We start from the raw sequence: 13,535 nt of genomic DNA, 5'->3' as shown, positions 1-13,535 counted from the left end.
TAGATAAACCCATACTTTAATAGTCAAAATTATAATTGAAGGTCCTGATAAAATAAAAAAAACAAAAGTAAATTACAATTGAATATGGAAGTATTTACATCACAGGACATATATCTCTCTGAATACAAAGCTAAGGACATCAAATTTAAAATCTACCCTAAGACATCATAAACCATTGCATAATTTGACTATAAAATCAAAGCATACCAGACACACAAGATTTTAGAGTTCAAGAGCTTAACACAATGACATCTGATTTTTTAAGAAGATGAATTTCCACTTCTCAAAGAAGGAACACTACCAGCAAAGTCATCGGAGTGTATTAGTATATCAAGTGTTTAAATTCCAAGTTTTACGGGAATATAAACTTACAAAGTACACTTGCCATTCACCTAATATATTTTCTTATCAAATTAACTAAAGATAATGTAACCAAGAAATATTTTCTCTAAAATGATGAAGAGGGTGAACATAAGCAAGAGAGTTAATAAAATCATATGATTCATCAATGATAGATGAAGCATCCCTCATGATGTTAGTATCCATTCTAATCAAAATACAATCATAGTTTTAAACCAGGAAATCATGACCATTTCTCGTGTGTAACACGAACCTTCACTATAAAAATAAATTTAAAAGTTAATTGATAAACGGATATTTTATACGTTTTTTGGCATCATTTTTATATTGTTTTAGTTATATTTTGTTTAAGTTTTATTATATTTTCATAGGTTTTAGTGAAAAATTCACATTTTTGGATTCTACTTTGAGTTGTTGTGTTTTATGATAATTTTAGGTAATTTCTGCCTGGAATTGAGGAGCTTTGGCAAAGTCTAATTCAGAGGTAAGGAAAGCATAGCAGATGCTGTTAGGATCTAACCTCTGTGCACTCAAACAAGCATTTCTGGAGCTACAGAGGTCCACATTACACGTTCTCAACGACGTTGGAAAGCTAACTTCCAGAGATTTCTAACAATATATAATGGTTTATACTTTTCTTCGAAGGAGCATGCCCATATTGGGCGTTGAACGCCAAAGAGCTACCCCCTGGCTGGCGTTCAACACCCCAAAGAGACAAGCCAGCGTTGAACGCCCAAGAACCACCCTATTCCTGGCGTTCAACGCCCACCAAGACACAAGGCAGTTCCCATCACCCCCTAATGGGAATTCAACACCCATTCCTCAGAGTTGGATGCCAAGCTCAGCCCAAGTACTCAACCAAAGTGGGCCCAAGGATGGATGTTCACACCTCTAGTCTATTCTATCATATTTCTGTACTTCTTAGTTATTAGGTTATTATTTATAGGAGAAGAACACCCATGTTTAGGATCTTCTGCCTCACTTTTTTCTTTACACGTTTTACTTTCTATAAAAGCATGAGCAACTAAACCTCCTAAGTTAGGGTTAGGAGCTCTGCCGATTCTCATGAATTAATAATATTACTGTTCTATTTCAATACACTTTTGGTTCCATTCTCTTGTACATTTTTGTTCTTCATCTCATGAATTGAGAATGACCCGTGACAATCATCCTTGTTCTACATGGGTTCCGTGTGAGTCTTGACTCGGATAACATTGAACCACAGCTAGAGAATGCACTGTAGATTCCAAGAGCATGCCTGGACAACTTTGGATATGTGACATATAAGAAGCAGCATTCTCTGATGCGAAAGATCCGACCTTGTCTGTGGCGTTTTGGGTAGGATCACAAAGGGAGTGGATTGCTTAGGTCTTTACCTTCAGCTATAGCGTGAAGCCATGAGTTAATCTGATGAGGATGCTACATGGGTTGCTCGGATATGGTGGACTGCTATAGTTTAGAAGAGACTAACTTGATGAGGATGCTACATGAGTTAGTCAATTACGGCTACCATTGAATGAATCATTCGTTGTTGAAGTAGACAGTAAGAAAAGTTAATCCAGAAGGAATACGCATCTCCAAAGCCTTAACTGAATATCTATCATTGCTTTTACACTAATATGGTATTTCGTTATTTACTTTTCGTTTATGCTCCTTAACAAACAACAATCTTTTCTAATTTCCTGACTAAGATTTACAAGATAGCCATTGTTTGCTCAATCCGACAATCTCCGTGGGATTCAACCCTCACCCACCTGAGGTATTACTTGGATGACCCGGTGCACTTGCCGGTTCAGTTGTGCAGAGTTCAATTTCACGCACCAAGTTTTTGGCGCCGTTGCTGGGGATTGTTCTGAGATTGACAAACTACCGGACTATCATGTTGCTTAGATTAGGTACTTTTTAAGGTTTAGTTACTCTTTTGTTTGTGTATTTTGTTTTCTTTTTCAAAAATTTTTCAAAAACCTTTTCGTTTCTTTATTAATCTTTTTCTTTGTTTGAGTCTTGTGTCAGTTTTTAAGTTTGGTGTCCCTTTTTGTGTTCATCTTTTCTTTAAATTTTCGAAATTGTTCTTGAGTGTTCATCTTAGTATTCGAATTTGTTCATACACCAGTCCGAGCTACAAGGTCCGAGTTGGCCGAAGACAACAGGACCGACCTCTTGGAAGGTTGGCCCATTACCAACCTCTTCACAAAGAGTTCGAAAGATCGCAACAGAGGCCCAAGAAGGCCCAGAACGAAGGATCACTGCCCACTAGAAGGCGGCTGACCAAAAAGATAAGGATCTCTTCCACAAAAGATAAGATAAGATAACCAAATTATCTCAAAGGAAGGTCATCAAGCTTTACTATAAATACACTGGAACACCCAGGTATAACTCACTCTCCAACTCTACAAAAAACCTGCCTAAAGCCCTTGCTAACTTAAGCATCGGAGTCTCTTACAGGTACTACCACCCTCCGGTGACCAAGGATCATCAGCACCCCCTGCTCCAACAAATCAGACACAGCAGCCTTGACCATTCCAGAAGATCTCGTCCGAGATCGACCTCCAGTTTCAGGTAACCTCCGGAACAGAATTGTTCTTGGTAATTTTTCTTGTTTGATTTCAAAAATTCTAAATTTTGGTGTCTTTTGGTGTTTTTCTTTCAAATTTTTGAAAAATGGTGTCCATGGATCTTAAAATTTTAAGTTTTGTGTCTCTTAGTTGTTTTTCTTTTTCCTTAAAATTTGAAAATAAAAAAAAATTTCTTTTATCTTTCTTTAATTTTTCGAAAATCTTAACTATTTTTTCTTATCTTGATTTAAAAATTTTAAGTTTGATGTATTCTTGTCAGTAAAGTTTAAATTTTGAATTTCAAATCTTTATCTTATCTTTTATCTTTCTTTAAATTTCAAAAATCCTATCTTATCTTACTTTAATCTCAAATTTAAAAAAAAATTTCTTCAAAATTTCAAAATTTAAAATTCAAATTTCAAATTTCAAAATCAAATCTTTTTCAAAAATCAAATCTCAAATCTTATCTTTGCAAATCTTTTTCAATTCTTTATCACATCTTCTTGCTTTGAGTCCTTCCTATCTTATCTACTTTTAAATTTTAAAACTTTTAAATTTCAAATCTCTACCTTCTTTTTAAAATTCAAATTCAAATTCAAATCTTTTACTTTGTTTTCAATTCTTGTTTATTAAGTTAGTTACTTGTTTTACCTTATTCTCTTTCTATTTTCTTTTTCTTCTCTCTTTCTCTTCTATTTTCAAAAACTTCCTAATTACTTTTTCTCTCCCCTATTTTCGAAAAACAACAATTAATTTTCAAATCTTCTTAGTTAATTAGTTATCTTAGCTTCTAATTTCTTTCCTTTTTTCAAAATTATTTAAATAAATAAAATAAAAACAAAAAAAATTTAATTCTAGTTTCCCTTTTTACTTCTAATTTTCGAATTCCATCTCTCCCTACCTCCATTCTTCTTGTCTTCTCAAGACATCTCACTGGAAGTGCTCTATACCCTAATATAGAGAGACCTACCTTCCTATTCCCTTGTTTTTTTGCCTGAGTGTACAGGAATAGGAAGAGTTCACCATGGACCCAAATGGGAATGAACAGTTCAAAAGAACTTTTAGATCTTATACAACACCCATACCTGACTTTTATGGAAGAAGTATAAGCATACCCTCAATTCGAGCAAACAATTTTGAACTAAACCCTCAGATAATCACTCTAGTACAGCAAAACTGCCAGTATTTTGGACTTTCACAAGAAGAACCTACTGAATTCCTGGCAAATTTCTTATAGATTGCTGACACAATACACACTGAAGGAGTACATCAGGATGTCTACAGATTGCTACTCTTCCCCTTTGCTGTGAGATGCCAAGCAAAGAGGGGTTGGACAACCAGCCCAAATCTAGTTTGAAAACTTGAAAGCAACTAGTAGACAAGTTTTTGAATCAATGCTTCCCTCCAAGGAAGTTAACCCAGCTAAGACTAGACATCTAAGGCTTCAGACAAGAGAATAATGAATCTCTTCATGATGCTTGGGGGAGGTACAGAATGATGTTACAAAAATGTCCCACTGAAATGTTTTTAGAATGGGTGCAATTAAACATCTTCTATTATGGACTCACAAACGTGGCTAGGATGTCTCTAGACCACTCTGCTGGTGGTTCTATACACATGAGAAAAACAATTGAAGAGACTCAAGAACTCATTGAGACAGTTGCCACCAACCAACATCTGTACTCATTTGGTGAGACATCTATAAAAGGAGAGGTAAAAGCAGTATCTACAGAATCCAACCCTCCAAAACAAAATGGCCCATTGACTCGGCAGCCACAGGCTCTTGCACAACAGTTGTTGGAACTGCAAGAGGCTTTGTAAGAAACTCAGGCTTCCAACAAGAATATAGAGACACAGTTGAGTCAAACTAGGTAGCAATTATCTAAACAGATAAAAGAAGAGTGTCAGGCTATCCAACTAAGGAGTGGAAAAACCTTAAACACCAAGCTTCAGAACAGTAGAAGACAACGGGAGGAAAGGTTGACAGAAGATAAGCAAACGGCAGCCCAGGACACCTCTGAGGGCATTGAACGCCCAGAAGGAAGGCCATTGGCGTTGAACGCCAAGGGGGGAAGTACTCCTGGCGTTAAACGCCAAGGAGGGGGTAGTGCTCTTGACGTTGAATGCCAAGAAGGGGGTAGCAAGGGCGTTGAACACCCAAGTAGGGGTGATCAGACACATACAAGTGCTGATAACACCTCTCTTAAGCAAGCCAATAACCCCATTTCTAGTACTGTAGGCACTCAACCTACATCAACTAAGATTGATGAGTACAAAACCATGATGCCATTTCCCTAGAAGCTCCGTCAAGTAGAAAAAGATAAACAGTTTGCCCGCTTTGTAGACTATCTCAAGACACTAGAAATCAAGATTCCTTTTGCAGAGGCTCTTGAACAGATACCTTCTTATGCTAAGTTCATGAAAGACATATTAAGTCACAAGAAGGATTGGAGAGAGGTAGAAACAGTCGTCCTCACTGAAGATTGCAGTGTAGTAATCCAGAAGAACTTACTAGAGAAACTTCAGGATCCTGGGAGCTTCATGATACCATGCACCCTAGGGGACGCCTGCATAAGGATGGCCCTATGTGATCTTGGAGAAAGCATTAACCTAATTCCTGCATTATTAATAAAGCAGCTCTGTTTGACTCAAGAAGTCAAGCCAACCCGCATATGCCTTCAGTTAGCTGATGGCTCTATCAAGTTTCCACTAGGTGTGGTGGAAGACATGATTACCAGGGTTGGCTCATTTGCTTTTCCCACAGATTTTGTGGTGCTAGAAATTGATGAGCATAAAAGTGCATCCCTCATTTTAGGAAGACCCTTCCTAGCCACGGGATGGAGCCTCATTGACGTTTAAAAAGGGGAAGTAACTCTGAGAGTCAATGAGGATGAATTCGTGCTGAATGCTGTTAAAGTTATGCAGCATCCAGACACCCTAGAGGAATACATGAGCATTGATATCATTGATTCTCTAGTGGAAGAAGTGAATATAGTCAATGGACTCAAAGAAAAACTAGAGGACATCCTTTATGATGTCGAGCCTGATTTAAAAGCACCAGAAGAAAGGAAGGAGACCTTAAAAGGCTCCTAAAGAAGAGGGTGAGCCTCCTAAACTCGAGCTCAAGCCATTACCATCATCCTTGAAATATGCATTTCTAGGAGATGCGGGCACTTATCCTGTGATTATAAGCTTTGCTTTAGAACTACAGGAAGAAGAAGTGTTGATTCAAGTGCTAAAGGAGCACATGACAGCTCTTGGGTGGACTATAAGTAACCTCAAAGGCAATGGTCCAACTTGATTCATGCACAAAATGCGATTGGAAGATGACGCCAAACCTCTGGTGCAACCACAAAGACGACTGAATCCAGCTATGAAGGAAGTAGTGCAAAAGGAAGTTATAAAACTCTGGGAGGCTGAGATTATTTATCCTATTTCGGATAACCCCTGGGTGAGCCCTGTCCAAGTTGTACCCAAGAAGGGAGGAATGACAGTAGTTCACAAAGAAAAAAATAAACTGATTCCCACGAGAACAGTTACAGGGTGGCGTATGTGTAATGATTACAGGAGACTCAATAACGCCACAAGAAAGGATCATTTTCCTTTACCATTCATAGATCAGATGCTAGAGAAGCTAGCCGAGCATGCATTCTATTATTTCCTAGATGGTTATTCTGGTTATAATTAAATTGCAGTGGATCTACAAGATCAAGAAAAGACAGTATTTACATGCCCATATGGAGTGTGTGCTTATAGGAGAATGCCATTCGGCTTATGCAATGCACTTGCCACCTTCCAAAGGTGTATGCTCTCCATTTTTTCTAATATGGTGGAGAAGTTCCTTGAAGTCTTCATGGATGACTTCTCTGTCTTTAGAGATTCATTTGAAACCTGCCTTGACCATCTAGCCCTAGTTCTGAAACGTTGCCAAGAAACAAGCCTAGTTTTAAATAGGAAAAAATGCCACTTCATGGTAACTGAAGGAATTATTCTTGGACATTGAATTTCAAACAAGGGGATAGAGGTGGATCAAGCTAAGGTGGAAGTAATTGAGCGATTACCACTACCCACTAATGTAAAGGCAATCAAAAGTTTCTTAGGACATGCAGGGTTTACAGGAGGTTCATAAAGGATTTTTCGAAAATTGCAAAGCCCCTGTGTAACCTGTTGATCACTGACACTCCATTTTTTTTGATAAGGAGTTCTTGCATGCCTTTGAAACTCTGAAAGCCAAGCTTATCACTGCACCCATCATTTCTGCACCCAACTGGGACTTGCTATTTGAACTGATGTGTGATGCCAGTGACCATGCAATTGGCACAGTCCTGGGACAGAGACATGATAAGCTCCTACATGTCATTTACTACGCCAGTCGTGTTCTAAATGATGCACAGAAGAACTATACTACCATAGAGAAGGAACTACTCGCAATGGTTTATGTCATTAACAAGTTCATATCTTATTTAATAGGATCTAAGGTCATTGTATACACTGACCATGCTGCTCTCAAGTATCTTCTCACCAAGCAAGATTCTAAGCCTAGGCTAATAAGATGGATACTACTCCTACAAGAGTTTGATATAGAAATCAGAGATAGGAAAGGGTTAAAGAACCAAGTGGCAGACTACTTATCTCGGATTGAGCTAGTAGCAGGGACTGCACTTTCCTCTACTGAGGTATCTGAAACATTTCCTCATGAGCAACTCTTTGCAATTTGGATAGCCCCTTGGTTTGCAGACATTGCTAACTACAAAGCCATAAGGTTCATCCCCAATGAATACAGTAGATAGCAAGCTCGAAAACTCATGCATGATGCAAAGTACTACTTATGGGATGAACCATACCTCTTCAAAAGATGCTCGGATGGTTTAGTGATGTGGAACTAATTAAAATAAGAATTTTGACACTAATTTTAAAGAATTTGGCCCAAAATTGAGCCGAACGGGCCGAACCGGATGAACCGGGCCCAAGGCCCAACCCAAGCCCACAATTAATAAAAGCTTCAGCTTTTCTTCCTTGTTTCATAATGTAACACCCTACTACACAGAATCTTAAGCTTAAGTCATAAGATAGAGAAAGTGAGGTATTATGACCTATATATATATATATATATGAATAATAAAAAAGGAGTGTTAAAGATACAAATATTCAAGCTCCAGGCTCAACCTGCGAAGCCAAGGTTAGCTGGAGAATATTTACATAAATATATATAGCCAAAAATATTCCAAAACAGATAAAACAACAACCTGTTTCTCCACATCAACCTCTAAGAGGGACAAAATAAAGTTAAATATACCTAGGATAATCTAAATACAGAATAATAAATAGACAAGCGACAAAAATACGGAGTTCTAAGATATAACACTTCACTTGCAGAATGAACTTCAGACGCTTACCGAGGTGCCTCTCGACCTGCATCTGAAAAAACAACAATATCCTATGGGATGAGAACCGAGGATTCTCCGTATGGTTAAGGTGCCCACATACATAATAAATAAGGTATCAGAAAGCCAAAGACAATCCTAGAACTTCGACATTCAGATATAAACTTAGAAGAATAAACTGAACCATAAATTTGGTAAAACTCTCTAAGGTACCTAGGTCACAATGTAACTCTAACCCTACAGTTTACTTTCTGTCTCATTTAACTCTAACCTTTGTAAGGCACTCTCCTTCGTATATCCTCCAGGAGAAGGTGGAAAGGCATGCTTCTTCGATGTGCAAAGGCACTCTCCTTCATTTATGATCCTCCTAGAGATGCGTAACCTAGAAACAAATGTCTGGGTTAGCTACCAGATGTGTCGAGTTCTGGCGATTTAACTGACATGTGAGCTCATGGCCAATAGGACACACATGTATCATGTTGCATTTATTTGCTTTGTTTGGGTGTGGATACTTGTTTTTGTTTTCCTATCTGTTAAATTCTGTATAACTGGTAACTGTGATACTTGTTGTAACTGTTCTTGAATATGTTTGCCTTGTATTTGCTTGTGTTTGTGATTGTTTTTCTGTTTTGAGTACTTTGGTGGTAGATTGATAATAATTATGATTTGTTTTGAAATGGGCCAGAGGCCGGGTTGAGTTATTTGGGCTGGAGACCGAGCTGGTTTGATTTGGGCCATAGGCCGAGACTGGTTAGATCAGTGGTAAGAGTTGGTTAACAATGATTTTGTTAGTAAGTGGTAAAATGTATAGAATATTATATTAGGTGAAAGTGAAAGCAAGGGTTAGAGTTAAATGAGATAGTAAGTAAACTACAGGGTTAGAGTTACATTGTGACCTGGGTACCTTAGAGAGTTTTACCAAATTTATGGTTCAGTTTATTCCTCTAAGTTTATATCTGAGTGTCGAAGATCTAGGATTGCCTTTAGCTTTTCGAGACCTTATTTATTATGTATGTGGGCACCTTAACCATACATAGAACCCCCGGTTCTCATCCCATACGATATTGTTGTTTTTCAGATGCAGGTCGAGAGGCACCATGGTAAGTGTCTGAAGTTCATTTTGTAAGTGAGTGTTATATCTTAGAACTCCATATTTTTGAGCTTGTATGTTTATTATTCTGTATTTAGATTCTCCTATGTATATTTAACTTTATTTTGTCCCTCTTAGAGGTTGATGTGGAGAAACAGGTTGTTGTTTTATCTGTTTTGGAATATTTTGGGCTATGTAGATTTAGGTAAATATTCTCCGGCCAACCTTGGCTTTGCAGGTTGAGCCTGGAGCTTGAATATTTGTATCTTTAACACTCCCTTTTATATATATATGTACGCAAGTTTTTTGTTTACGTGAGCGTTACGACTTTTGTTTTAAACTTTCCTTCAAAGGCTCCTAGTTATAAATCTTTTTCAATAATATATATATATTTTCTATTTTTAGAGGTCATAATTCCTCACCTCCTCTGTCTTATGACTTAAGCATAAGATTCTGTGTGGTAGGGTGTTACATTATGGTATCAGAGCAGTTCGTTCCTGTGGAGCCTGGGGAATGGACTGACTATGCTTCTGAGTATACTCTGTTTGTGTGTACATGCTATTTAGGATGTTTTCTTGACATATATAGCATAAATATTCATGAGCATTACTTTTAAAGATTTGAAGTACTAGACTTTAGATATTAAGACTGATCACCTTAATATTAATTGTTCGGTGTGGACAAGACCTAAATGGCATATCGTGAACGCGAGTGAGATATTAATACAGTTGATTCTTGACTGTTGCTGTGCAAGCTTCTACTGAAGAAATGGGAGAACAAACTAGAAATGGTGACAGAGATGGTAAAGAACCTCATAGTGGAGAAAATCAAGGACTCAAAACTTGTGCAGCTAGAGTAAAAGTCAATGGCATTAGTTAAAAAGGTAGAAAGATACAAGAAGATGTTTGGTGGAAGCAAGAGAAGGATTAAGTTCTTAATAGTTGATAATCAGAGTGACGTTGTGGAAGCGTGGTGATTTTGGTGGCTTTAGAATTGTATCGACGTGAGAAAGGAGTTTTAGGATATGAGAGTGTCTTGAGGAATCAGTGTAGGATCGAGGAGTGAAAAGTGTGTGTGATTTAGGCTATAACAGATTGAATTAGACTAAGAGATTGGAAAATTGATTAGTGTTTGAGATAGTTGAGAAGGATTAGAGATCGATTTGGTTTAGATAGGATCCTTGGAGGATAAGGGAGTTTGTAGTCAACAAGAAAGAGTTAGACGAAACTAAGCATGAAATAGACAGGTTTAGCAGGCTTGAAATGGGAATAGGGTGTTAAATTAATGTTGGAGAATGACAAAATGAATGGTAAGAGATCAGTTGAATCTGAGGGAGCGTATATGGAGAATTGAGAGCAAATTTTCGAGGACGAAAATTTCTGTTAGGGGGTAGAATGTAAACCCCGAGTAATTAGTGAATAATTAGTTAATAAATTAATTATTAATCAAATAAATTAGAAAATAGAATTTTATGGTTTAGTGAGGTGAAACTAACTAAAATAAGAATTTTAACACTAATTTTAAAGAATTTGGCCCAAAATTGAGCCGAACGGGCCGAACCAGGTGAACCAGGCCCAAGGCTCAACCCAAGCCCACAATTAATAAAAGCTTCAGCTCTTCTTCCTTGTTTCATAATGAAACACGCTGGGAAATGGATGAAGGGGAGAAGGGACATGCAAAACCCTTGGCTAGATTTCAATCTCACATAACTTTTGATCCGGAGCTCCGATTGATGATCCGTCAGCGGCCACGCGTTCGTCTTGGAATCTTCTTCAAAACCCACTAAATAATTTGGAGCAAACTAGCTTTTGGATTTTCTGGGTTTTGTCCCAAACTTCCATCGATAAGTTTGGATTGTGTATTCTGGAAACAAATTGGCGGTGTTGGAGACTTGGTATTGGACATTGGGGAGCCGGAGACCCGTTTGGGACACTTTGGAATCTTGGGTGTCATGGAACGATGAAAAATTATAATGTTCTGGGTTTTACGAGTAATCGGCCAAGGTATGGTTTTGGTTTCTTGTATATAACATGTATGGTATCGTGAAAACTTAGGCTAGATGACTATAGGATAAGTTGAATTGTGTTTGGAGTATGTTTAATGATTTTACTTTTCAATGTATGTTAAAATGATGAGGTATGGTTAGATTGATGATTTATTAACGTGAATGTAGTTGGTGTTGGTAAAATAGATTGATGATGATGTAAGATTATAGATAGAGTTGAGAATGATAAGATTTGATTCGCGATGTGACTGTATTGAGAAGAAAATGTTGAGATTTGCAACGACCGAGTATGGCCGGAACGGTCGAGATGGCAAGGTCTAGGTGTGATCCCGCTTGCGTGTTAAGCTGAAAATCTTATCGGATGGCAAGTTGAGGACGGAGGATTCTCTCTCTTGTCGTGATGTGGATGTGGGAAAGGTGGAAAGGCACTCTCCTTTGTATTGTTTCCCCCATATTCTTCTCTGGTTGCAAGGTGGAAAGGCACACTCCTTCAATGTGGAAAGGCACTCTCCTTTGTATATCCTCCAGGAGAAGGTAGAAAGGCACACTCCTTCGATGTGGAAAGGAACTCTCCTTCATTTATGATCCTCCTGGAGATGTGCAACCTAGAGACAAATGTCTGGGTTAGCTACCAGATGTGTCGAATTTTGGCGATTTAACCGACACGTAAGCTCACGGCCAGTAGGACACGCATGCATCATGTTTCATTTGTTTGCATTGTTTGAGTGTGCATACTTGTTTTGGTTTTCCTATCTGATAAATTCTGTATAACTAGTAACTGTGATACTTGCTGTAACTGTTCTTAAATATGTTTGCCTTGTATTTGCTTGTGTTTATGATTGTCTTTTTGTTTTGAGTACTTTGGCGGTGGATTGATAATAATGATGATTTGTTTTGAAATGGGCCAGAGGCCGAGTTGAGTTATTTGGGCTAGAGGCCGAGCTGGTTTGATTTGGGCCATAGGCCGAGACTGGTTGGATTAGTGGTAAGAGCTGGTTAACAATGATTTTGTTAGTAAGTGGTAAAATGTATAGAATATTATGTTAGGTGAAAGTGAAAGCAAGGGTTAGAGTTAAATGAGACAGAAAGTAAATTGCGGGGTTAGAGTTACATTGTGACCTGGGTACCTTAGAGAGTTTTACCAAATTTATGGTTCAGTTTATTCCTCTAAGTTTATATCTGAGTGTCGAAGTTCTAGGATTGCCTTTGGCTTTCCGATACCTTATTTATTAAGTATGTGGGCACCTTAACCATACTTAGAATCCCCGGTTCTCATCCCATACGATATTGTTATTTTTCAGATGCAGGTCGAGAGGCACCTCGGTAAGCATCTGAAGTTCATTCTGCAAGCGAAGTGTTATATCTTAGAACTCCGTATTTTTGAGCTTGTATGTTTATTATTTTGTATTTAGATTATCCTCTATATATTTAACTTTATTTTGTCCCTCTTAGAGGTTGATGTGGAGAAACATGTTGTTGTTTTATTTGCTTTGGAATATTTTGGGCTATGTATATTTATGTAAATATTCTCCGGCCAACCTTGGCTTCGCAGGTTGAGCCTGGAGCTTGAATATTTGTATCTTTAACACTCCCTTTTTATTATATATGTGTTAACTTATCCTTTACCCCGCTTTGCTTACGTTATCTCACTCGTGAGTATTGCGCTTTTCTGTTTAACGACTTTTGTTTTAAACTTTCCTTCAAAGGCTCCTAGTTATAAATCTTTTTCAACAATATTATATATATATATTTCTATTTTTAGAGGTCGTAATACCTCACCTCCTCTGTCTTATGACTTAAGCATAAGATTCTGTGTGGTAGGGTGTTACGAGGGCTGCGTTTGTTTACAGAGACAACACACTGAAAGCGGGACACAGAAACACAAAATCGTGTTTGTCAGAAGAGACATGGACAGAGACAATATGTCCAGGGACACTGAATTAATGTATTTTGTGTCCATCCTGACAGGAAGGACACGGAGACATTAACAAAGGACACAACTTATTTTTTATTTTTTTCTGTCATTATTCTTGTTAATTTTTTATAATTATATTTTTTATTATTATATCTTTTGTCTCAAATTTTTGAATGAAAAAACATGAGAATAAATTAGATGTTCATAATTTGTTCTAATTTATCAC

General features: G+C 37.6%; 1 protein-coding gene across 1 annotated transcript; it reads left to right on the top strand.

Annotated features, from left to right (window-relative positions):
- On the top strand, nt 5,334-6,008 carry LOC107620413. Its single transcript, XM_016322577.1, has 2 exons — nt 5,334-5,654; nt 5,841-6,008. Exons 1-2 carry the CDS (start codon nt 5,334-5,336, stop codon nt 6,006-6,008), a joined length of 489 nt encoding a protein of 162 aa, XP_016178063.1.

The sequence above is a fragment of the Arachis ipaensis genome, chromosome B10, assembly GCF_000816755.2.
Source record: "Arachis ipaensis cultivar K30076 chromosome B10, Araip1.1, whole genome shotgun sequence".
In the NCBI taxonomy this organism is placed as follows: domain Eukaryota; kingdom Viridiplantae; phylum Streptophyta; class Magnoliopsida; order Fabales; family Fabaceae; genus Arachis; species Arachis ipaensis.
The sequence above is the reverse complement of the archived record's forward strand: the minus strand, read 5'-3'. Positions and strand labels throughout refer to the sequence as shown.